Source organism: Meleagris gallopavo, chromosome 1 (assembly GCF_000146605.3).
Source record: "Meleagris gallopavo isolate NT-WF06-2002-E0010 breed Aviagen turkey brand Nicholas breeding stock chromosome 1, Turkey_5.1, whole genome shotgun sequence".
NCBI classification, from domain to species: domain Eukaryota; kingdom Metazoa; phylum Chordata; class Aves; order Galliformes; family Phasianidae; genus Meleagris; species Meleagris gallopavo.
The window spans coordinates 117,041,097-117,068,109 of NC_015011.2; the positions used below are offsets into that span (position 1 = coordinate 117,041,097).

The 27,013-nt window shown below is 37.0% G+C and overlaps 1 protein-coding gene across 1 annotated transcript in view; it reads right to left on the reverse strand.

Annotated features, from left to right (window-relative positions):
- Positions 1-989: 989 nt before the first annotated feature.
- Positions 990-27,013, reverse strand: part of LOC100547461 (phosphate-regulating neutral endopeptidase PHEX-like) — a 34,968-nt gene continuing 8,944 nt past the window's right edge. Inside the window, exons 3-10 of the mRNA XM_010725777.3 lie at positions 26,111-26,169; positions 17,115-17,169; positions 13,743-13,810; positions 12,620-12,750; positions 9,921-9,986; positions 9,716-9,820; positions 8,056-8,132; positions 990-4,538 (exon numbers count right to left, since the gene is read on the reverse strand). Coding sequence (XP_010724079.1) covers positions 4,436-4,538; positions 8,056-8,132; positions 9,716-9,820; positions 9,921-9,986; positions 12,620-12,750; positions 13,743-13,810; positions 17,115-17,169; positions 26,111-26,169 — 664 coding nt within the window. The 3' untranslated portion in view covers positions 990-4,435. The remainder of the gene's footprint in view (positions 4,539-8,055; positions 8,133-9,715; positions 9,821-9,920; positions 9,987-12,619; positions 12,751-13,742; positions 13,811-17,114; positions 17,170-26,110; positions 26,170-27,013) is intronic.

Below are 27,013 nucleotides of genomic sequence, written 5' to 3' on the forward strand. Positions count from 1 at the left end.
TAAAGCTCTTTCAGCTGTTGTGCTTATAGATGATTAAAATTATATCATTATATCTGTTTCTTTGATCACAAATTAATGTAACACATTATCTTGATTCGCAGTAACTTCCAGCTTTGATGTTTTATTTAATAAAACATGGCACTGTGTTGGAGAATCCCCAGGGATTTTTTAATTTCTTTTCTATTTTTTAAAATATATATTACATTTTAAATGGGATTAAATTGTCTGATTAGTGAGGCAGGATCTTGCTGTAGCAGATAAACCCTGAATTCCTCAGGGCAATCTGCATCCATTGTTAAAGAATCTTTCCAAGACACTCAGCAAACTACGTGAAAGTTGATCAAAATATCTCCATCACACTGAGACTGGTTTCACACTTACACCCAGGCGTTGCTCTGCTCATTCATCTTCCCCCATGCAAACATTACTTTTAACAAACACAAGTTCACAAGGCTGCAAAGCCATTCCTTTGGTCCACCTGGAAAGAGATGTCACTGATCTGCACTTCAGACTCACACACATCTGTAGTTTCCGCACCATCCAGCTCCCACCCGTTGCCGCTCATCCTACATTCATTTTAATTGCCTCTGGCAAATTGTTGGGGCAAGTGGAACTTAATAAACTGCCTGAAGATGTTTGGAAGTCTCTTTGAAGGAAAAGGCAATTCTTATGCTGTCAAGCAATAATGGTAGCCTTGAGAACCTGGGGCCATGTCATTATGCTCCTTATTATATTTTATAAAGACTATATATTAGAAGTAACATTGTAAAGTTGAGCAGTGACAGTCCAAGCAGCTTTTGTCATACTGAATGCATGGGAAAATTCTTCTTCACTTTGTTTTTTATTGGCTAACACAACTGTCTTTTAAAGAGTCAGTCAACTTATTATGCAAGAAGAAAAGCTAGGAGTAGAGTCATCAGCAAAATAAAATCCAGATTAAAAAATCATAAACACAAAAGACCTTTTAACTCACTTTCTGCCTCAAGTCGTTAAGTTCTTAGTATTTATTTGGAGACAGATAAATATATCACATTGCTGCAAGACAGACTTCTATGCATAGAATTTATTGAATAATAAGAAAAAGTTATACATAAAGTCAACTGATTATTTTATAAATAATTCAAACATTTAGTGTTATGATAGCATTCCTACTTAAAGAATGCTGAAGTTCCCCTGCACAAGGCACGAGACAGAGCTTTATAATGCAGCTGAGTTTTTTGGTCCTTCAACATCAAGTCCTAGGATGGACATCTTACCTAATCAGTTCACACAGGGGAGTAGCACAGCTGCCTTTTTGAAGAGCTACCCATGTGTAAAGCTATGCTTTCACAACAGAATCAGTGGAAATAACTCACAGTGTATAAGGTGATGATATAGCTTTTTTAGGGTTGGACCAAAAATAAAGTTTTGCATATTTTCAGGATCAAAATAAAGGAACATGAGAGAGGAGTAGGTGTTGTTTCATTATGTCTACACAGTAGAGAAAAACTCTTCAAATTCACATAGGTAAAAATACTTTTTTAATAGCATCTTTCTCCTCCTGACCACTGGTAGATATGAAGACAATTGAGCCAATAGAAAGAACATTTTGCAATATGCTCAAGGGGAAATAAGGGTTGAAATAATTACTGGCAATTTAAAAAAATATCAATTTAAAAGCTCTAGGAGAAGAACATACAGGAAGAACCTGTTTGCATAGATGCATTAGGTAAACTTGAAGGCAGTACAGCAAGGCATTGCTAGCACAGATCCAGGAGGCACAATGTGAAAACAAAGCAGGGCCAAGGAATCTGTTAAAATAGAGGCAATGAGAAGAGCCCTCAGAAATCATCACCATGTTCTAGCTACCTGTCTTTGGGGACCAAGTTTTATAAATGTGTTTATTTACCTTCTGCTTTGCTTCCCAACTGTCACCTAGATAGCTGATTCCCTTGTAAACTAATCAGCTCTTTGGCTGGAGGTAACAGTTGGACAGAGGAGGTGGAACTGGCTTTCCACATGCTGCCATGGGCAAGACTGAAGCCCAAACACGAATCCACAGCAAGGATTCCCCAGACTTGTGTGCTACTGATGAATGTGGATGCTGGGAGCGAAGTCTCTTCATTTTCCAGGCAGCACATAGGCCTCTGCTGAACTTCCAAAAGCTAGGCTCAAAATCTGACCATGCTCACTCTTCCCTCCTTCTAGGGCCTTGTCCCTGAGCCCTTCAGCTCCCTGCTATGTCCGCAGCATAGAGCCCATCTCTCTGCTCACTGTAAGAGCTGCGTGCCTGCCCGTGTAACGATGATGTGGTTTCTGAATGTTTCTTATGCTGTTGTATCGATATCACAGTTCAAAAGTCTTTGGTATTATTAAACATGAAAGGTTTGAGCCTAGCAATACGAAGTGAGGGTGACATTTAAGATCGCAAACATTTTAGAAGAAATCACTATCCAGTATAGAGTAATAACCCCATAAACCACAAAACTACAAGACCTTTCCCACTGGAAAATAGCCATGAGAGAGAAGCTCTTTCAAATGGATCTCTGACCCGAGAGATAAAATTAGAAAACTCCAAGCTGACTGTTGTGAAACCATTTTTGCCTAGACCAGTAATTTAGGAAGTTAAAATAAGTATTTGAGCATCTGTCCTGAGTTTTTTGAGGACAATGACCATACTGGTACTAACTTTAATGGGGCCTGGATTTTACTCCTGAACTTTGTGCTGTTGATCCAAAGCTGTCAGCATCAAGTAGCGTCAGTGCTCGTATGAGGGCAGGAATGAATTCAGGACAGCATTCAATTTGCTAAGGAACTTTCCAATTAGTAGGTAAACAACATTACTTTTCTCAAGAGCCATGCCTGCTTGTTTGAGGAAAGTTCGTATGAAAACACGAACATCTAAATAGTTTTTGTGAAAAATACCACCAGGAAAAAATTGATAGTGTCAGCTCAAATGACAAACCATAATCCGTGGAACTCAGGACTGACTTGAAGGAAGATGTGCATTTGCTCTTAAGAAAAAAATTGACTTTTTTTCAGGGGAAAATTAAAAGAAGAAAATCCCATCTCCACCGAACATAGTGATTTTATTCTAAAAAGTGGCAAAAATGGCTTGAGTTTAGGAATCTCAACTTCCTCCACTCTGAAAGGTAGTTTGAGGATATATCTCCTTTCCTAAAGTAGCTTTCCATGATATCTCCCTTCTTTATAAAGAGTTGGAAGGAACAAACTCAATTTGCAAAAACTGAGCTACAATTGAACCTTCATCCACCTAGACGATTAGGAAATATTTGACAAATCCTTGTAAAAAAGTTTATCTCATTAATATTTTTATACCAATATAATAGTACTTAAACAAATTAATAGAAGAATTTATATAATTTTATATATATATATATGTATAGTAATTAAATCATCCTGAAGAAACCCTCTCTCCATTTGAAATGATTTCACAATCCAAAAGTGAATTAACGCACAAGGTATAAATAAATACCAATTAAAAATGTGTATTTCTGTTGAGGAAGAAAGGACTATTTTGATATTCTTCTCTTTTAAGTAATAGTTGTGTTCAAATTTTTCTGCTACAAAATATGTTTGCTTACTCATTTCTTTTATGTAAATATTTTAGTAATCAGGTGAAAAATTCAAATGTCTTGTGTATATTCTGTATTTAAAAGTCATCAGCTTCTAGAATGGCTTTTTGACCCAGATAGGTCAAATGCTGTTGGCACCTTTTTTCAGTCACACGTTCTTCTTTCCTCAAAACTACAGGTTACCCTACCCTGTCCAGAATACAGTTCTCGTATTCCTCTGTAAGATGCAGACACTAAGACACCCTAAAATTTAAGCTCTTTCAGGCTTAAAAATAAATGTAGGCAAAGCCATCATCGACACAAGGCAAATTCACCTCTTGGGGGAAAAATAAATGCTTACACTGTAAATAGGGATAAGTGCTGTAATATTTCTGGGCATCATGGTGCTGGGAAATCCCTCTGCTGGGCTCTTACATCATGCAACACCGTTTATGGAGTGCTAGGCAGTGACAGTTTAAGTTATGAAACTACTGTGTCATGCAGCAAATCAGAGCTGGCTTTATAGCAAGTCTCATTAATTTCTTCATCCAGAAATTCTATATGGGAGCATTCTGCATAGCCACCCTGCAGAGCAATAGATTGAAACTGGATTTTAGCATTTACCTCTTGCTCAAATATAAATCAGGAATTGGACTCGGTAATTTATCCATCAACAGCAATATAACTGCAGAGAAACAGGAGGAGTTTCATGGATAAAAGGAGTGTCCATGTAGTTCATCTGCATGGATGAGGAAGATGCATTTGAAGTAACACCTCTCCAGACTGCAGAGTGTTCTTCTGAAACTCTCACAGTGAGCTTGAGCTCAGGCACAGCAGTTCACATTACAGACCCTTGCAGACAGAAGATCCAGAAGGGACGCCTACCACAGCCGGCAAGATTCTGCCCCTCGGTTCATACTCGTATTTACCGGGCAGTTGAAAGCCTTACGGAACTCTTCAAAGTTGCTCATGGCTCCGATAACTCTGCAAAGAAAAAAAATGGTTGACAGGCAGGCTATCTGACCTTAAACGTTTGTAGGTATTTCAACACGCTCACTTTAGGTTGAATTTTCAGGCTTCCCATGTCATTTCTCCAGAAATAAAAAATAGACGTTTGGGAGAATTGCCAGATAAAGTTAACATAAAACAATCTTGTTTCATTCTGTGCTTTGAGAAGTATCTTATTTTGCTGGAATGTCAACCAAAAACAATTGCAAATTGTGGATACTATGTCATTTAGAGAATTTTCCAATGGGACTGTTGGCAAGAAAGGTGGGAGATCAGTGGTAGCCTTGTGTGATGGAACCCTTCTTCCAGCACCTGCCAAACTGCTGCACCCACAATACAGAGCATGTGAACACACACGATGGGTGTGCTGGAACTACTTCAGTTTGGTGCACGCCATCCAGGTTCACATAAAAGTCCCTTGACCACAACACACACACAAACCATCTCCTTGGAATTTTATAGCATGAAGCTGGGGTGGTAGAGCACCTCATCCTTGGGCATCTCAGTTCCTCTGATATTCTGGAAATTCATTTTCTGAGGCTTCTGTCCTGACTGGGTCCCAAGCTCTCTTGCTTCCATCCCAAAATGGCATGTTGCTGAAAGAGCAGTGCTTCTTCACCTCACACAAGCCAAACAGTGTGCCTGCATTGCAGATCGACACTTTCAGGTACAAGGGAAGTGCTTTTTCTTTGTATGCAGTCATCCTTGGCTCCTTCTTCCACATCTGTTTTATTTCATGCTGTCAGAAATGATTGTTTTACCATTACTAGATTGGGATTGTATTGTTTGCTGATTTTTTTTTTTTTTTTGCATGCTTTTAAGCACCTTGGAATTTACTAATCTTAAATTTGAAATGGTATGAAAGTAAACAGCATCCTGAGCTAAAAGCAGAAAAGTATCTACTGAGATATTAATTGTATGCATTTCTCCACTCCTTGTTATTCAGTGGGAAGGCATTTTTCTCCATTGTGGACAATCAGCTTCTCAGGATAGCTCAGCATGGTAGAAAACATTCTTATTACATTGATTAGACTTTCTGTGGGTATGAAAATTTGCAGTCAGCTGGTGCAAAATATCTAAAGGTCAGTTTTGTAGGGAGAATTACAAAATGTGTTTGGAGGAACAGCTTTACCATAAAAAATCATCACAAATACATATTCAGGGACTGCAAAAGCAAGAGCTTCTTATCCATGCTATTTAACCTGGTGGGTATTATTCCAAGAACACTGTGGACTTCACTTTGAAACTTGAGTTCAAAACAAGTTAAGTAAAGGCTAATACTGAAAATCTGCCAAATAAAAATATATAAAACCAGATTCTTGTTAGCAAAACATCTTTATGTGCCCATAAATGCACATGGTTTGACATTGCCACACATTAGTCATGGAATCAGAAGTGGGCTGTCTGGATTTCATTCCACTGAACTGCAGCAGACACCTTCCCCCGAAAGGATCACCACAGGCTTCCTTGACTGCCAACAGAAAGGCTCAGTTGCAGAGCTTTTTTTTAATTTTCAAAATGGTGAGATATAGCTTCCAAACGCCCATTCTTTTTGGAGCATGAAGAGAAGTGGGGATGACTAGCTCAGATGTCGAAGATACATATTATTTATTTCTATCTTCTTACATGATTACATTTTATAATTATTTGCAAGGATTGTTTGGGCTTTTTGGGATAGCAAGAATTGTCAATGTGGAAAGACGCCGTACTGCTATTGTAGTCACACTGGTCTTATGACACAAATGAAGGAACTTAGGGCAAGCGGATAATATTAGCCCAGTTGATATAATTTGGAAGAAGAGACAAGCACCAAGGTTTCTCTGTGTCTGAAACGGAAGTCTGAGTATCTCACATAAAAAACTAAGAGATAGATTTGTCTATACTTTCTGACTCAAAATTCATCTGATCATCTCTGTAATTTTCTTCCATAACTTGATTCCTTCAGCTAAATATGAGTTTTTCCTCATGAATGCCTTATCCTCAGGCTCCCCTGTATATTTTATGATTTGTACCATCTCATGGGAATGTAGCTACGTGATGATTCAGTATATACTGAAAAGGTAAAGTAAATCTGAGGTCTCTAAAAGCCAAGAAATAGTTATTTTACCAAAAGTTGATAGTGTAGGAATTATAGAAAATATTACTCTGTAGGCTGAAAATCAAGTGGATATTTCAGTCCTCACTGATGTGAAGCATTTTTCAATTGTTAAAAGACATGCAGATCTGTACATCACATTCGTTTTACCTTAACTAGAGTGGCAAGTATTACAAAGGTGCAATAGTGCAAATGCGAAGTAAAGAAGTCTACCAAGACCAAGAACTGTCATCTGCAGTGCTAGCTTATATAAAATTACTGTTAACAAGTTTATAGTTTCATTATTTCTTAACTCACTCCTGTTGACAAGGACCCCAAGATATGCTACATATACAGTGTTTATATCTCCAACTTAGATGCGACTGTGCCTAGGGAATATATTAGACGACCTGTCCCTTTCAGTCTGTGAAGCAACCTCACAGTTCCCGTGTGAAGGCAGTGTGAAAGCAGTTGCTATTTTTCTTTTACCAAGAGAGAACTGGGGCAAAGGATGCTCATATCTCAGCTCCTTTTTTTGTCAGTAGAAAATGGTAGGAATTCCCAGAAAGCAACTAATCCACTGTACTGGAGATGCTTTCACTATATATCAGCATGTGGAATTAACATCTTTCCCCCAAATGAAGAAGTAACATAGCCACATGACTGAGGGCAAAGACACAGTTCGTAGTTAAGTAAATGCAACTGGCATTAATCTTAGCAGAAACAACTTGTTATTGGTTATGCAAACTGTGGAGATGCAGAGAAATAAACTAGCTTCATAACTCTTAGTTAGTCTTTAAGCCTTCATCCTTTTGCAGCCTCTTCTTGATGTTCAATGATCATGAGAGCCTGTTGAAGACGCCATGGGCAAAGATGCTGACAAGCTGTTGAGCTGGATAACTGCAGCTCTTTCAAGAATTGTGTCTCTTGAAGGCCAACTGAAGAGCTAAACTTAGTCCTGAGCTAAACCTACAGGGCATGTTTTGCTTTGCATTTCTACCTGTTTATTATCAATATAATTCAAGGCACTCTCTTTAAAACTTTTACTCAACTCAGACAGATTAAATCAAGCATCTTCCTAATATTCATTGTCTTCTGATCTAGAATTGCATAGGAAAAGGAAAGCGATTGAAAAGACATTTCATATATTCAGATCTTGATTACAGAATGACAATGACACAAGGATCAGAGATTATTCTGGTTCAAATTCTATAGAAGGTAGATGCAAGCCTCTCATTTTTACAGAACATTTGTAATAGCAGAATATAAGCTAATAAAAACACTTGACTTTCAGTCTAGACCAAAAGCACAGTGATTTTGTTTGCTCTTAAACTCCTCTTAACATGCTAAATTTCTGCATTTGTGTGCTGCAGTGGTTGATTCTGTATATATACTGAGTGAATACATTATTTGCACAACCTGAACATAGGAGGGCTGTGAGCTCCAATATATATTTGTTCTCTTGCAGACTCTGATCTGAAGGAGTTGCATCTTACCTAATAAAAGATAAAAAGAAGAAATAGGCATATTATTTGGGGTAAATTTGTAAGTAAAGCAGAATGTAACGTCAGTTTTAAGTATTTTTGTTACTTACAGAATGTGCAAAATGGAAAGACATCACTAACTCTTATTTTTGTTTCACCTTTTCTTTGCTCTCCTGATGTATTCTCCTGTTTTTGAAATCCCTTAATGGATCCAGTCTCCACCTGCTGTTATTTTCCACCCACTCATTCCCACCATCTAGCCATATGCACTTTACCATTTCTCTGTTTTTGAGATACTCTTAATTGCAGTTTGCTTTTCAGCTTTTCAGATACGGGAGCATCTCACATTTTAATAATTAGCAATTTTTTTGTTTCAAAGCCATGTAATGCATAAAGGTGCATGTAATGATGCTTTTCATCTCTAGAATTGCATCTGCATTACCTGACATTTGTCCCTTATTCAAATGGTGGTTTCTTTTCAAATGACTTTTTCTTCAACTTTCTATCAGTGGCCACCACTTCACAGTTCCTAATAGAATATTTGGCGCAAAGGTAACTGGCCACTAAGCAAGGTAAAGAAACTATTAGCACAGCTGAATGATCCCTCTTATGCTTTTATGCATTGAAAAATTCAATTTACCTTACCTAAGTCTCCACTGCTGAATGCTTACCACCAACAAAATCCTTTAAGCCATACCAACCATGGGATATATGATATATATATATGGGATATATGAACTTCAATATAAAATACCCAAATGCAGTTCTTTTATCAGTTAATACCATCCAACCTAAGTGGTCATAGACCTGTATGTACACTGCTACATCGACTCTTGACATAGGAGAAGTGGTTTTCAGCTGGGTTTTCAGCTGAGTTAAAGACTGACACTGGTTGCATTGAGTCTTGTTTCTTAATTTCAGACGATTCATTCATTTTGGTGGTTAGAGCAGTTTTTTAGCTTAGCTTTTACTCCTCATACAAGGTGTTGATCCAAATCTTTTAAACAAATAAATCACTTCTGATTCTCTCCTTTGTTCTACTCATTTTCTTAAAAACACATCCTCTATCAAAGTTATACCATTGTGCATTTAGCATATAGCAAACAAAGATGTGGAAAAAAAATACCATGAAGACTTTCCACACTTCTGCTTAGTTTCACTGAACAACATGTTCAGTAATAAATGGTGGTAGTACACTTGCACCAGGAATTTGTGTTGGATAAACTACTGGTGGAAAGCAGTAATAAAATGCTGCATATTATAAGCACTAGAAAAGCAGGATGCTAATATCAAAAGACGTTAAAGAGACAGTATGTGTAAAATAATCTTTGCAGTGCATGGGAGGAGCAAGAAGGAAGAGAACTGCGATGAGAAAAAACTGTACAAAGCAGAAGAAAAACTTAAGCAGTTCTGACACAATGCATAGACAGAGGAGTAAGAAGAGAGAAAAGAAATAATAAACTTGTGAAAATAATTCTCTACCTATACCCTTAAAATTCAGGGTCTGATTTGTATAGATTGTTGAAGCAAAGCAGTCTGTGCTGTACATTATGCACATCTATAGATGGGTTCTTAAACACATTTGTACTACTCACATGGGCATAACTCAGAAAGAAAAGCTGGTTGTGTGTGAAGTCAAGGCCTGGCAGTAAAGGTTCCTCTTCTCCTCCTCTCTTTTCTCTAATCCATCTCCTGTATGCCTGATAAGAAAGTGATGTACTAAGTGCCTTTCAGTGACATGAGTATAACTTTCTCTGTTCTTTTCAAATAATGTGTTCCAGATATTTTTCATGTACTTACTCTGAAAGCCTCTCGCAAACCTCCATTATCTGCAATGTTTTCTGCCAAGGTCCTCTTGCCATTCACCTAGCAGAATGAAAAGACATCCATCATTTGACCTTTTTCTGAACTTCCTTCTTGATCAACTTCAAGAGACAGAATAAAAAATAAAGGAAGGCAGGAACAACTTCAGACAGTTTCAAGCACCATATCTCGAGTTAAGAAAACTGGTTTTAAATGTGAATACTGTCAGTAGATAATTCTTTGAGAAGAGTTATCCTGGCTCAGGGCCTAGATCTCTGCACCACAAAATGTAGGAGATGCAGACAAAAGTGCTGTTCCTGGTCTTTGATCTGAGCATCAATTAATTTACCCCAAAGTCTGTTTTTCTCTGGTTATGCATGAGATCTAGTAGCCCCTTTCTTAAACTTTTATTTAAGAGGTTATGTTTGTTTCTTTACATAAATTTTATATACTACTGAGATGCTAAAATAACTTTTAAGTCATAACATAAAATAGCATAATTAAAAATAGCTGTCAGAGACTGAATTGAAATTGATAGTATTTTTGGTGCTCTAAAAATATCTGTGAGGGAGATTCATCCTGCTTTCCCCATTATTCATTCCAAGAGCAAAAGTAATGGAAACAAGAATATATTCTGAGTATCTGAACTTTCTGAAAAAGTCAGTCTCCTGGTATTAGAAAATGCAATAACATCACGAAGAGCTCCTCATTTCTGCAAGGGCAGCATTACCTCTGATCACCCAGCAATGGGAAATGGAAGCAGAAGTGGAAAGTGCAGCTCCTTTCCTACCTGTTGTCCATCCATCCAGAAGGTTGGAGTGGAGATGGGAGAGAGACAATGAGGAGAAAAGACACCAGGGAATATGCAAACATATCAATTGTCTTTTTTTTTTTTCTTTTTCTTTTTCCAGCCTACATCCTTGTACATTTTTCTTTCAGTGATCTTGTGAAGTAGACTGATTTAGAGCATAAGATGAGAGCAATCCTGCAGCGGTATGTGAGCCAAAGGTCATTTTAATAAGTGGAAGAAGTCTTTCTGTTGATCTCAGGCAGCTCCGGATCAGGTATCTGAGACTACTGTGTATAGACAGTTCATGACAGAGCTCAGGGACCAAGATAAGTTTTTTATTTAATCAGATGACTTTATGTCATTACTGCACTCTGAAGCTATTTCTATATCCAGTTTTTCTTTCATTACTCCTCTTTTCTGGAGACATTTTTATTGTAAACTGAATGAGAAGGAGGAAGAGTAAATAGGTTTCTTGATTTATGTAAAATATTTATACAGAAGTAAAAAAAACCTGCAGAATATATGAATATTGATGTAAATAACTGGCAGAAAAAAAAGCCCTTTGCGTGCATACCTCTTCATTCAGAATCTATGAAGCACAGCAGAAAATATCAAGATTTTTTTTTCTGCCCTCTAAAACATGCTATAGGTTATTTCACAGGAATAGGAGAAAAAAGCCTTACAGACAATGAGGCTGTGGGTAACAGAATCTCTCTGTAAGCCCATCCACCAGCTTCCAAGGTGGTGGTGCAAAAAATTCAGCTATACACCAAGAGGTACCTGTAGAAAGTAAAGCTGACGGCTGAGCCAATGACAGGAGCGTTATAGTGACTCATTTTCTCTGGGAAGATTTGGATGACCTCTAAGTGATATTTTTGTATTGATAGTTCTTTTCCTATTGATATTAAGGAACAAGCCTGAGAATTTTTATTTGCAAGTTACCTTACATGAGGTATTTCAACTCTCAGTTGATGGACTTCAAATTGGACTACAGTATGGTCTCATTGCCTCTGAGACTAATACAAACAGCCTGGGGAAAGTATTAAAAATATTGTTAAGCATCCAGTGCAACATCTCAGTTCTTGAAAGGCAAATAATTTATTGTATTTATGCTTCTGGAATGTAAGTAGAGGTGATGATATTGAGTATAGGGGTGAAAATGTGTTTTATCCTGAAAATTAAGATTAAAATCATGCCCCAGGCAACATTACTGGAATTCTAGCTATTGATTTCAAAAGGCCTAGAATTTATCCTGTTTATCCATCATCTGGGGCACTTACATAAGTTGCTTGTTTTCAGAGAAGCCTATATCTCTGACAGATACAAATGAAACAAAAACAATTTCCTTGCACTTTCTTTCTCAATCATTTTCTGTGAGTTTCTGCTATAGTGCTCCCTACATTTGGGTCTGTGTGCACACATGAAAGAAACTGTAAGAGATGAATGTGAAATAAAGTAGGGTTTATGTAACTTCTTCTAAAGCCGTAATTAATAACAAGAATTTCTAAAGGAGTATATAATACATGCTATTATATTCCTCTTTCTAGAAAGAGTGGCTGCTCAGTTTTCATTACTGATCTCATCTTCAGAAGTCAATCAGCATGCTCACAGAAATTAGACCAGCCCTGCCGAGTGGCTTCATCCTTTTGCCTCTGTTTCCCAATATGATGTGATAGGGAAAAACTCTTTAGCCCTGTCACCAGTGTAAGGGTACCGGTATTTGACTGGGCTAATCAAATCTGACAGACAATTTTGATCACAGTGATTCACTTTAGAAAATGATTTGTTGTGAGAAATGAAGGCAGTAGCCAAATATCTCAATATGTTTGGATTTATGAACAGATAGCTTAAGAAAAAAAATAAAATAAAATAAACCGGTGCTTTCAATCACTGGTGTTTTACATACATGTAAGTTAGCTTTCTTCCAGTAGTAATTGTTGTATTGATTAATCATGCATTTTGTTTTCTCTTTAAATTTTTCTTCAGAGCCAGTTGTCCACCAAGGGTCTAAGTTTCCATTTTTGTCATATTTCCGACCTTCAAAATAAAGAAAGAAAACAAGCTTTTTAGCAAAAAAGCAAAGCAAAACAAAAGCAAGCAAACAACAGCAACAAAAACAAAAACAAACAAGCAAAACATTCTTTCCCAGTTTTGGAATCTAGCACTTGCACAAAAATGAGTGGTAAATGCAAGTGTGTATACAAAATAGTTAAAATCAGCAGGCAAAATCTAATCTTCGGTCAACTCACTGGTAAATAGCTTGGATTCTATTTGTTATTCTATTCTTCCATTTTAGAAAAAAATAGTAATGATTAATGAGTTCTATAGCATGTTTTAAAATTATCTAAGAGCTTTCTTGTAAATATAATTGTATTTTTCTTCCTTGACCTTTGATTCTGCAAACCTGATAATGACTAGTTTATTCTCTAAGCGCAGTCATGAAAAAGAACATAGATTAAAGGTTGCGGTGGGTTTCTGTAATGCCAGCTCAAGTCATTCTTCACTAGTGTGCAACAGTTATACACTTGACCAGCAAAAAAAAAAAAAAAAAAAAATCTATGTCATGGGAACTTCTGAAATTTCCATTTTGGGCTTGGGGCAGAACCAGAACATCTGGATTATATATATGGGAGTAAGAAAGAAAAGACATATGTCTCATTCCGTAGGCTGGTGGTTACAGCAGTGACTCATTGAAAATTCAGCCTTGGATCCTTGCTTCATCTTGTTTGTAGAAGAGCATCTCATCTCATCTCCAGCCAGTCAGAGCGAGAACCTAAGATTTTTTTCTCTGGGCAAACCACTGCCCCTTGGCCAGGTTCTTAGCTTCCCATTACAAAAATAATATATATATAGGGAATTTATCAGCTTGAACAAAACAGCAGAACCTTAATTCTTTTCAGAAAATTCAGCACTGTTAAGAAGAAATAATGAAAGAGCTAAAGCATATACAAATGATCTTTCTGGCATTTTCACAAATCTGTCAATTCTGTAAGAAAAATAAAAGTTACTGACATATGGACAACACTCACCATTACTATCAAATCCATGAGTAAACTCATGGCCAACAATTACTCCTATGGCACCGTAACTTAACGACCTGTAACACAAAGAAGTTTCCTCAGATAGTATCTACACTCATGAACATCAAAGTACAGTTGTAAAAAGTACAGATCAAACAGTTTTCTATGTCGGGAAAGATCATTACTAAAACTGTGGGGGGTGAGTGGAAATAGGACTAAAAATCGTGCTGCACAATTTTGACTTAATATTGTTGAAAATCTGAAGGTTAAACTCTTCCCTCTTTAAAAACAATCTTCAATATCAAATTTTAAAAAGCACTGTGGTGGTTCACTCTTCTGACCAAATCTCTTCTATCTGAGCTCCAGAATGTCTCCTTCGGTAATGTTCAGAATGTCTCCTTCAGCTGATTGCATGAATTATATTCTATCTGAGACCAGGACAAAGTTATACGTGGAATTATTCTCTTCGTGCAGTCGTGAAAAAAAAAAACAACCATAGATTAAGTACTACAGAGGGCTTCTGTAATGCCAGCTCAAATCATTCTTCACTTGCATGCAACAAACAGACCTGAAAATTATCAACTTTGCAAAGCATTAAATGGATCTCCTTTCAGTTTTCAAAGAAAAAATTATACAATTTCTATGCACCTGCATAGGAAAAGACAAAAAGACATGATCCACAGTTACATCTAATGCACAGGAAAAGAAGAATAGACGAAAATGTTTTGTATTCCTGATTGACAGAAACAAAACAAAACAGAAAACAAACAAACAAACAAATAGGGATGAAAGGTCCAGTTGTCTGATATCAAATGCAGTGGATAATGGGGGAGGGGAGAGTTTTCTACTAAATGCGTCTTTCATCTGTTAAGTTGTTCCTTATGATTTTAATTATTTCAGATATAGAGATGCCATACTTCAAAGTAGCTTAGAGTATTTCTAACAGATTGTACTGAAACAGAAGAAAGGTTGAGGAGTTTGAAGTAACATGTTATTACTGGACCTAATGATCCATAGCACACTAATTGCTCATCTCAGTCATACCCAAAAAGTATTATATGACTTAATTCCTCCTACTCCCATGGCAATGCTTCACTTTTTTTTTTTTCTTTCCTGAAAGGTAATTTTCATGTGATAAAATCTTCCCTACTGTTTTTTCCCCCACTACTATTGTGAACTTTCATTAAAAAATGCTGGTTAAAATTATACATTTCAGCAATGAAAATATTGCCCTTTTATGTGACAAATTTGCAATCTTGTGTAGCACACAGTGATAATGATCCATAGTAAATGTGCTAATTAGACTCATTTTCCACATCTGAAGTACAGTAGTTACATAGGATCTTTGGCAGCCGAAGAATGTCATGAAATCCAAAAAGAGGTCAAGAAGAATCAATGAGCCCTATTACTAATTGCATTTTATTCAGTGATAGATGGCAGGCAAAAGCAGCAGACTGATGCCCAGACACACCTAGGGCTTTCTCCAGCTCCAAAAAATGTGTTGAGGTTTGGAATGAATTTTGTCCTTTCTTTCTATGAACCCTCTTCAGAATTTTGTCCAGCTCAACAACAGTTTTGTAAAAAGTGTTCCCAGGTCCACTCATGCTCTTCACTTTTGGAAAATAGCCAGACAGAGATAGAGAGGATTAGATGAAGCTCAACAGATACCATATTGGAAGGCAACGTTCTGGGACCGGAGAGGCTCTGAGGGCTGTAAGGAAGTTACTGCCTCAGCCTGATGTCTCTATTTCACATCATCACAGAATCATAGAGATTGGAAGAGAACCTTGGGAGATATCTAGTCCATCCCCACCTGCTAAAGCAGTTTCCTTTTCAATATATTTCAATACATCTGGCACAGAAGACTCATAACTATGAATAATGACATTTGAATAGTATTTTATTTTGGGTACTCAGATGTAAAATGACAACTTAACTTCCTTTTATGCTAATAGATGCAGCTCTTTTATAGTGCTCATGCTGAAACTGGACACTAAAACTGCACTAAATGTTAAATATTTGCTAAATAAGTTTTTCAGGAAGTGCTGATGACTTTTTAATGTTTTTTGTTGTTGTTGTTCTAGTGCTGTGTACTATTTCTTTTAAGCAGACAGAAGACAGATCTGGAATATATCAAGGACAAAAGCAATCTGTAGTCTGATATTAAACAGCTACATTTGTTTACTAAATTTCATTTTGATATGTACTCAAGCAAAACCAATTTAAGCTAAGGTAACCTTTAAAGAAGAAAAACGAGCAAAATACAATTCTTTGAAAGAACCTCAATTTTACTGGTGTAACAGAAGGTCAGGGTACAGAAAAACCTCTTCAAAAAATAAAGCTGGAAAAAGGTCTGCAATAACCACAGCAGAAGATAAGTTCTCCTTAACTAGAAAGTGCTTCTCTCTATCCCCAGTTAACACTTACAAAGACATCTGATTCATAAGAATTCTCCATGGATGCAAATTCATTTGATCCTAGATTGAATGTTTCTCTCTACATATACCGCAAAACTTCCTGTTTACATGGACACAACCAGGCTAGAAGATGGCAAATCCAGAATGTTTTAGAAGTTTTATTTTTAATTTTTTTTTAGCAAAGATATGTGAAGGATATGTTTCAGCAGTAACTGACTTTGTATAACTGCAAAATAACTTTCAGAAACTGCTGTCAGAGACTTCTTCTTGCTCTGATCCTTCCCTAAAATAGAAAGATATTGGACTGCATTGAAGCAGTCATTTTTCAAAATTAAATATATATGACCTATAATTACTCTTCCTCAGCTATAGAAGCACACGGGTTCTGCTCAGACAATCACTTATACACATGGAGATTTTCTCCTGCACTTCAGCAAGCACAGGAGAACACTTAATGTGAATCTTAGATATTAGCAGAAATGGAGCAATAAACTGATAATAAAAGGCTTCTCAGGGTATTCAGTTCTGTTCAAGAAGTGTTAGTTACTTGATTTACCATTTCTTTTAATACCTGCCATGTGCACACTGCTGCATCTGCATCCTATAGCAGTGAAACACTTCTACTCAGGTGCACTTAATTAGCAATTCCTGTGAGAAATCAGTCAACAGTTTAAGACAACAGCAATACATTCTGCTCCCAAGGGTAAGAAAAGTTATTGCACAGAGCAGTAATTTTCTAAGTCTGGTTTTTCAATAGTAAAATCAGGATACATAAGGGAAGGACACACAACCCAAGGAGTGAGCTCTTTGCACACTTACAGTATAGCCATGCTCAACCCATTGGCTGTCTTCAGCAGGATAGCTTTTTTCTCTATGGTCTCCCCTTTGTTTATATGTATTTCTAATACTTTTACCTATTTTTCCTCATTTCTAGGTATAAGAGGTTCTCTGGTGTAATACTTACCTAGGATACTCTGTTCCCCAGAAGAAGGGCTTTTGCAATTCTCCTGCTGGGAATCCTGTAATAGCAAAAAATTATAATTGTGAGGTTATACAGCTGAATGACAGTACCTAAGTTTGGGTTTATGACCTCTATTTTTTCAATTTCAGAAAGTTTTACTAGACAAGCTTTTCCTCAGGTGGTATTTTCAGAACATGATGGAGAAGATGTTTGAGAAGAAGAGATCTCTATCCTTCAAGACCTCAATGACAGCTACATGCTGCATTGCAAGAACTTTATTTTCGGCCATGGCACACGTGTGCATTTGTGTATGTGTTCTGTCAATAAACAGCTATGTGAAAACAAACACAAAAAAGTTGATTGTCCTTAGATATGTTGACATATCAACAAAGAATATACGGGCAAAATGCAACAAGAATTAGGAGACTTAGCTTAGAGAAGATTCTGTGCTGCAAGAGATATAAGGAAATGTTAGCTTAATTATAATCTATGAAAATCAAAGGTAAAGGAACTTGGGCACTTCTGTAAAGCAGAGCTGTAGGCAATCAAGGCTGTAGAACCAGTCTGGCTACAGGATTACCTGGCTGCTTTTTCAATTATGGGTAAATGAACCTGTTGCAAAACCCAGTATCAGTGGAGAGACTTCAGTGAGTGATGGTCTACTGATATTGCACATAGAAACCAATACAGTTCTTTGATCAAAGTCACAGGTCTATTCTGTGACATTATTCTGAAGACAATTGAGTTGAACATGGTAACAATTAAACAAGTTGATAAATAAAGCAGATGTCTATACTCAAAGTTTTCAAATATTGGTGAAAACTGTAGTTTATGTGGGACCAAATGTGGAATTCAGTGCCTTGGATGAGGAATTCCTGTCTACAAAGCATGGGCTTACATCTGCTTCTGAGGTTACCCTACATGGACATCTCCTTATCTATAATTCTCTTATGATTCACTAGTCTTCCCAGGAATCTCTACTTCACCTTCACAAAGTTCTCTGCAAGAAATTGCCTGGCCACTCAGATCAAAACAAAAATCAGATTCAATTTATTTGACCCCATTCAGTTGTTTTGTTGACAAATAGGACATGGATTTTTAATAAAAATTCAGGCAAAAATTTTCCTTTCCTTCCAAAGTCTTTAAATAAGTTATACTGAGTATAATTCACACAAAATGATACAGTAATTTTTATGCCCTCCTGGCCATCTTTTTTTTTCCACTGCCTTTCCCTGTCTGCCTTGACTACCAATTTGCAATTTGTTTTAAAAAAGTGTCATTTTCAAACTTATTTTCCGAGTACTTTTTTTCTCTTGCTTCTGTGGATGCTGGGTTGTTTTTTTTTTTTTCAGGTATGTTATGAATTGCTTTTCCAGCGCTATAAAACACAATTTTGCCAGAGTCAAGGACAAAGTTTTCCTGATCTAATTCTCCTTGCCTCCCAGCACACAAAGAAGAGTATTGAGTATTTATTACACATGTTCTAAAACATATCATAGGCACATCCTGATGAAAAGGTTTCATAAATTTAGAGAAGAACAAAACACACAAAGGCCAACAGAATTATTCAAGAGCAGGGCTGTGGCACACTGGTGTAAGTAAATGGCACTCCCCGGTACCACGTTTTAACATGCAATATTCTAACAGGATTGAATCTTCATTCATTCAGCTAATTACTTACCCGGATTGGTTCACATGACCTGAGCCTCCAGTGTAATGTTCACAGGCATTTTGTGACTGCTATAGGTTACCATTTTGCTAAGTACCATTTGGTAGTAAGAGTTGGCAATGTAGTCTGAACTAGATTGAGTGCTTCTTTCCAAACTTCAAATCTCACTAAAGTCCTTTAGACTCATAAAGGATATCATTTAATGAAAGAAGTGTGAGAGTTCACTAACCCTTGAATGGTCCTCTCTCCCAAAGGCAGATGAGAAAACTGTGAGCAAAATGAAGAAATGAGACCATAGTAAAGAAGGTATGATCCAAGGTAATGCAATCCCCAGTAAATCATATCTAGGGATTACCCAATCCTGGCACACAGCTGTATCAAGAGGGTATCAAGGTCTTGTAAGGATTTGAAATTATTTTGCCCACATATGGGCTCATACAGTGAATTTGCACTTGTCTGTGTTTCAGGTAGAGATACGAATGCATTGTTTATAGAATCGTAGAATGGTTTGAGTGGCAAGGGACCTTTAAAGGTCATTTAGTCCAACTCCCCTGCAATGAACAGGGACACCATTCCCCAGCCTTCTCCTTCTCCACAGAGGGTGAGTCTCCTTGCTCCAGACCTTCCCTCTGACCTCAGATATTTCCAAAAGTCAGTCTTGCCAGTAAAGACCGAGGTGATGAAGACTGAGCACTTAAACTTTCTTCATTTGTCACCAGGTCCCCTGAACCATTCAGCACTGGGCCCACATTTTCCCTAGACTTTCTTTAGATCTTTCTTTTGAATTCTTCACCAGATTCATCTCCAAGGTAGGCTTTGTCTTTTCTAACCTCTGTCTGGACATTGGAAAGTGACTTTTTGCTGTATTTTACTCCTGTTCTTATTTCTCTGAACCATCAGAGCATTTCAAGCAGTGGAGCAGATCTGGCTTACTTTAACTACTTCACTATGAATTTATGCTTATCTGGAAGCTCTGACATAACCATTCACCTCCACAGGACTACTTTTAACTTAAATGAATGCATTTAGATCCTCTTTATCCATTACATCAATTTTCAGACTCTCTCCCCAGCAAGGTGCTATGAAGTTTGTAGGAATATATTTCAAAGTTGAAACTTAGTGTTTTTGTTTGGTTGGTTTTGCTTTGTTTTGTGGTTGTTGTGGTGTTTTTGGTTTTTTGTTTGTTTGTTCTTTTTTTTTACGATTTATATTGGTTTTCTTCTATTAATGAATCAATTTACTAGCTATATACCATATGGTATTATACATATTGTGCAGATGAACAACTTGAGACTCTGGGGAATAGTGTTACTTTTCCAGAGAGACATAATGACATTTCATCTAATAGTTCACTGTAGCTATGCAAACTCATAATGGATGAAGTAAACTAAAACCAATTGAGATGGCTCACCAAATCATGAAGAAACTTAGAGTTCAAATCCAAATATGAATTAAAATTACGTAATTTAATTGCATTATTCATTTATATTGCACAATATTTTTATCTAAGAAAAGATCTAGTGAAGCCTCATTCAAAGTTATTGCATTTACCGTTTCCAATAATTAGTTGGTTTGTTTAAGGCAACTTCTGACAAGCTGGTGATTCTAGCACATAAATAGCAGATGTGGGAGACAGCTGTGTGGCATACAGAGTTCTCTGCTGATCACTGTACTAGCAGCTCTTAGACAAGTTTAAAAAACCTGTAACCTTTTTTTCAAGTGTCATTGAATGAATTCAGATTGAGAGCTTTAAATGAATTAGATATAAGCAGAAGAATAACTGCTGGTCAGCAAGCAAAGGATTGTGACTACATAGAAGGAATTAAACATGAAAACTATGAAGGTGCTGTTCAGTTACCTAAAAACAGCATTAAAGGCAGGATACATTTCTTTAAAATGGATCTATAGGTTTGGAGCTGTTTCAACACTGAATCTTTTCCCATTGCTTTTTGATACATCTTTGTATGTTGTTCCTGGGATATGCATTCTGCCAGTCCTGAAGAGACAAGGCCTCCTGCAAGTCCTATCTCAGTGTCCTGCAAAGCATCTCAGACAGCTTTGGCCTACCTATATGAAGGTGATTAAGATTAAACACTCTGTCATAACACTGGCCTAAATTCCAATTTCCAATTTTATCCCGTGGACAAAAAAGATTGGAAACATAAACTGTGTGGGGCACAGCGACTGTTTCAGACTGTGCATGAATAAAAATGTAGGTTTCTGAGTAGTACAGAATATATTCATTAATAGATAAATGGTGGTCTTAAAGCACTCAGCAACTTTTTTTTCAATTTGTGGTTCTGCATCCCCTTCACCTGGCAAAAGCAGGCCTTTGCTGATCATGAAACAGAAAAGATGATTAGTGGGAGGCTAAGGAGTACTGTGAGCAAAGGGACTAAGAAACATGTTTTTCGAAGGCAACAACTCTCCAGATTCCTCAGATTAAAAAAATACAATACTCAGAAAAACTCCTATTTTAAAGAATTTTAGGAAGAAGAAATAAGAAATGACTGTAAGAATCATACACCATCTCACCTAGGACTGTAATTAAATAACAGAGAATACTGGCCATTAGGAAATTGGAAAAATGAAGACAAGGGCTCACTTAAGAACACTTAAAGCTTACTTAATAGCAGGACTGTGAGTCTGTGAACAGTATGCACTCAGAAAGTATTCAATCCATGTCTGTTGTGTTCATTAGCCTTCTGGAAATTAATGGAGCACTTAAAACTACTTCATCAATAACCTTCCAATTAGTCCAGCTCTTAAGGGAAGAAAAAGTGGTCCTATGTGGAGTCCCCTAGTCTCCTGCTGGCCACAGCACCAAGTGCTGTTTGCCAGTGCTTGCCTTTCTATAGGCGAGATAAGAGTTTGCCCCTGCAACTCACAGCATCAGCCAGCTGCCAGCATCAATATCCACATGCCACTTTCTATGAAGATGATACTTACTGCCTAATATGAGCTCTCATCTGTGGTTTTCTCAATGGATGCTTACTTGAACATAATTTCAAAATTTTATTTTAGATTATATCTCCTTCTCTAAGATGTAATGAAGCTGCTCTCAAAAGAGTCCTCTTGACTTTCACTAGAAAACCACAGTACAAGTGCATATGACTTAGCGGAAGCATAGGTGTAAACTTACAGAGATACTATCAACAGTATTTAATTATCTGATACATCTATTCAGGCACATGCCTCATAGAGAGCATTGCTTATATTTTTCTCTGTTCACTGTAAATCCACTTTTCATTACTGTTCACTTCCCACAAATGTTACTTTTTTGACATATTCTGGAGACATGTATATCTACACTTGGAAAGAAAATTAAATACACCAAATGTCTAATGAGCACTTCCACCCTTCACGTATTCAAGGGCCAATATTTCAGTGCTGTAATGAAATAAAACTTTTTCTTCAACAGAAGTACGCTAGCATACTTTGATCATCACTTGTATCTATTTTCAGCATGTATTTATTGACTGCTCTGGAGCTCATTAAAATAAACACTCTCATTGGGAAAGTGTTTTTGTGTTCCAGTGATCATAATTAAAGAAGACAGTATTCACACTGCTTACATTATATGAAGTGTACTTAGATACCTCTGTGGCATCTAAAGGCAATGACAGGTGCCTGTTTTCCTTGTTAAGTACCTATAATTGAAGGGAAATCGACTAGCAAATACTAAGAAAATTACATTTAGAATTTAGGTAAGTAACAACTATTATAAACACGTATTGTTGTTAATCTAAGACACTTTGTGAAAAGAACTGGAAAATAAGTAGAATTCATGTATAGAGAGAATCAGGAGTAAACTTCAATAAGAAGATAAATTATATGTACCACATCTTATAAATTTGTTCTTTGCAGCATATCTTACCTTGATACTTATTTCTCCTTTGCAAATATTAACAGAATTCTTGGCCATTCATTCTATCAATAGTTTACTAATGGAAATTAAATGAAGTAATAGCAAACATAAAGGATGTTTGCACTGAAGCATGGCGGAATTCATTACAATCCCTGCACATCGATGTTTTGCTGTACTCTCCCAAATCTAGCCATCTTCTAAGTCATCTAGTTTCTACTGTCTATTAATTTTCACTTTTAGTGAAGAAAGACCTTTTCTTTCAAGCAATTGGGTAGTCAAGATGCCATTAAAATCTTTAACAACTTGCCCTTATATGATGACTGTATGAAGATTGCAGCAATTTCTTATGTAGCGCATATGTCTGTAACACAGATTATAGTGACAAGAGAATTTATTATCCTCTTGCCGGGAGCACTCCCTGTGCAAAACAAAAGCATCTTCCTAGAACTGATCAGAACTGCCATGCTCTCCTCCACTTCTGCAGGTCCCTGACGGCTGCTCCTTTTCAGAATCCTCCACTTAAGGCACAGACAGTGCCTTTTCTCTAAATTGTTTCATGAAGCCCTCAGTGACGAATCGAGTTTGGAATTGCTGTGGTTATGCTGATAATACCACATAGTACATTTCTGTTTCCAAACTGAAGGATCTTAATTCTTAGAATCAACTTTGCAACCGAGACTTTTCCAGTTAATGTAGAAGCTTCTTTCCAGAAACAATTTGCATTACGCATTTTTAAATTTGGTTTTCTCAAATACTGCTTCTTAGTAAATTCACTTACCAAGAGCAGAAATAAATGGGCCTTGAACACACTAAAATCTAGTTTGCCCACTGAAAAGCAACTGCACTCAAGAAGACAAAGAGCCTACCTAGCTCATTCTCTGCTCTCCAGCAGCAACCAGCTGTTCCAGTGGAGGGAAAGGTATAGGAAAAGGGCACTGGGAATCTGTGAGGCAGTTCTGCTAGTAAAGTTCTACTTTCAGCAATCAGTAGCAGAGAGATCTGTCCTCCTGAATCACGGTTTCTATCTGTCTGTTCCTTTGTTCAGGAGAGAACACCCTTTTATTCAAATTGTTTCCTAATAAAGTGACCGACACATATCTTCTGGTAATACAGTTCTCCAAATATTTTGAAAACAGTTGATTTGTTTCTACTCCTTTTCTCACCTGTAATTAGTCATTATTTATGGAAGGACCTTCTTTTTTGTCCCATGACAACTTCTAATAGCACTGAGAAAGAACCTCATGAAAACTGTTCCATAGAAATAAACATAATTTCTCAAGCTCATTTACAAGTTAAATTCCAAAAAGCTGTAATAGACTAAGGAAGCATGATTCTTTTCTAAAGTAAAAGGAAAAATTAATTCACACTGACTCTTCCCTACTATTTTGTATGTTTGTTCATACTCTTCTTTGTTATGGTCATTTTCTTTTGCATAGGTGCTAGAATAATTTTTTTATCTCTTTAGGTGCTATTTTGCAAAAAAAGTATTTCACGTTTGCCACAGCTATTCTGCCTGTGCAATGACCAATGTAACTTATAAGCTAAACACCAAAACTTGTTGTTTGGCATCTTTTGTCTAAGTTCCTTTGGAATACCTGGGAGAATATTATCTCATGCTTATATTTCCAGTACAGAGAATTACATTATTTTTATGCCTTAAGGACTCTCTTCTTTCAGTGTATTAAAAAAAAAAAGTTTTATTATTCGTTCTTACACTCTTAGAAAGTCATTCCTCCAATCTTTGAGGTCTTGTTATAGCCCCACTTTACATTAACTTGCTAGAGCTCATGCTTATTTTTGTTCTCAAATGATTTTCTTCTTTTAAGAGCTTTTTTGATGTTGTTTAGCTAGGCCTTTCGCAGCACATCACCAGCCCCTGCAGAACTTGCTATGGATTACTGTTGAGGACATATCTGCACAGTATTAAGACAACAACTCTTGGATGTGAGATCTGCCCAGAGATGCAGCTTATCACAGTAGCATGCTTGCAGTTGCTAAGTTCAGTCTCACACACCACAATTCTCTCCTACCAACATTAATGGGAACTTGGTAGTGATGTGACAAATATTTATCAGCAAGTTCAGACCCAAGCATGTTCTATGTGTATCTCACAGTGGCCATGTCTCCTGTAAAGCACAGTAATCATTGGTGGAAGACCACTTGCACTGTGCCTTTCTTCAAGCTTCCCCTCCAATTGCATGCCATTTTTATGGTAAACGCGGTATTTGTTCAGAAAGAGTCACCTAAAAGCTGTTCTTCTTAGGAACAGTCCTAAAAAAACAGTGAGCATTGCTATCCAAACTCCAAGGTCAAATACCAGCAGTATGAGAAAGTCTGCAGTTCTGATACAAAACACAGTCATCTCCACACCTGTGACAGACAAGTTATATTTGACAGCCCTCTGTTTCATGACACAGCAAGTGTAAAATTTAGCTTCAGTAGCTCCAGCCTCTCACTGCAGCTTTCTTTAATGTGCTGTGGTGGGGAGGCCGGGAGAGATGAATGCTGCTGAAACTTGAAAGTATCTCATGTTAACGAAGGTGTAACAGCAACAGCTCTCATTTTGCACTGACAGTATCCTCTCCATCCACACAGTACATCTGAAAGAGCAGTGGTGGCCAGTGCACAGTTTAGCAGGAAAACCAGCTCTTTTTGAGATGTACTTTAGGGCTTTGAGCAACCCAGTGAAATCCACCTAAAGAGTTCAGCGATAGACAAAAACATGGCTGCTTAACAATGGCAGTCCTCTAATTTAAGAGGAGCAGTCTAAGCCTAGAACTAATTTTAATCAAAAGACCTGCATAATTATCATGCTTGCTTTATGAATGAGCTCGCTTAGACACAAAAGAATGTATATTTGGAGGCAAAAAATTGTTTACAGAAATAGGGAAGAGCAGATACTAGCAGTTACCTACAGATACCTCTCCTTGTCATTGGAAAATATTGAACAACTCCAGTGAGCATCACTTCTTAGGCCCTCTGTCTGTGTCACAGTTTTTCCAACCATGTTTATTTCTGTATATATACTAATATTAGTGAACTGAATTCCTGTCACTTCAAAAATTACTGTTTATTTATGGCAGTGTACGTGCACATCTTTTTGCTGCAGCAAATAGAAAATGGAAAATGGTATAAACTCTAATAGAAGTGATAGAAGCTAATGTTTTCTTTCACATTTGCAATGGACAGAGTGTATGTAAGCAGTTACTGCAAATCAGCTGACACAGGGTATCTCATTAACAGCAGTAATTCCAATCTGTGGAGCCCTTGCTCTTCCAAAACTATCCTCTAACTAAAGATGTCTCATGGCTGAATTACCATGTCTGCTTTTCTGATTTTCATCACATCCGACAGTCATCACATTCACACAAACTCACAAACTGTACAGATACTGTCTGAAGCTGGATACATACATTTTCCAAACAGACACTTTAAAAGTAGGCTCAGAATTCAGATACTCACTGATCTGATTGGTGGATGCACTATAAAAAGCATTGACAGTAGTTGGGCTCGTAAACCACCTGTAGTGAGAGCAGAAGAAATCAGCTGTCAGTACACCTCAATGTCTCTCTGAATACAATGAGCAAAGATAAAAAGTTAACTTGCTGGAAAGATGCAAAAATGTAAAAGATCTAGGATTCATAAAAGTTTAATTATTTCTCCAGTTCAACATGCACTACTTACAGTTCCTGGAACATTGAAATCTATTGTTTAATGGCTTTAATTTAAGTGCACATAGTCAGAGACTGCTAAGCTTCCTGTTGCAGAATCTGTTGTACTTCTAAGTGATAGTTTTGCCTACTTCCTGACAAACTGAAGTCTTGACTTCACCCAACAGAGGTACCACACTGATAGCAGCTGTAAAAACTCTCTTCAATTCTATTATATCTGTCTTTCAACCACATGGAGAATCTCCCTCTTGAAATTAGAGGAGAGCATTTTTTAAGCACCTGAAGTGGATTCAGACTCTTTGCTGAGCAGCTACTTGTACAATTAGGATGATGCCAACAGCATGGGTAGGTCCTTTCTGGGAACCTAAGTCTGAAATAAATAGCTTCTCTTTCTGTATCTTACTCAGCAAACACAGATATCCTTGCGCCCATAAACAGACATCTTGCAAAGCAAAACTAACTTTACAAAGAATATAAGCATTACTTCTCACAGTTAGGTTTCCCAAACCTACTGGAAGGAAACCTTGATCTGAAATACAAACAGATTTATGGAGCTCCTTAGACTAAGCTCATCTGCATTAGCAGTGGAAAAATCTCAACAGACTTTAGCAAAATCCAAATCCCCTCTGAGGAAATTCTGACTCCAATGAGTCCAAGATTTCACCTTACACTTTTATAATGAAAAACTAAGATA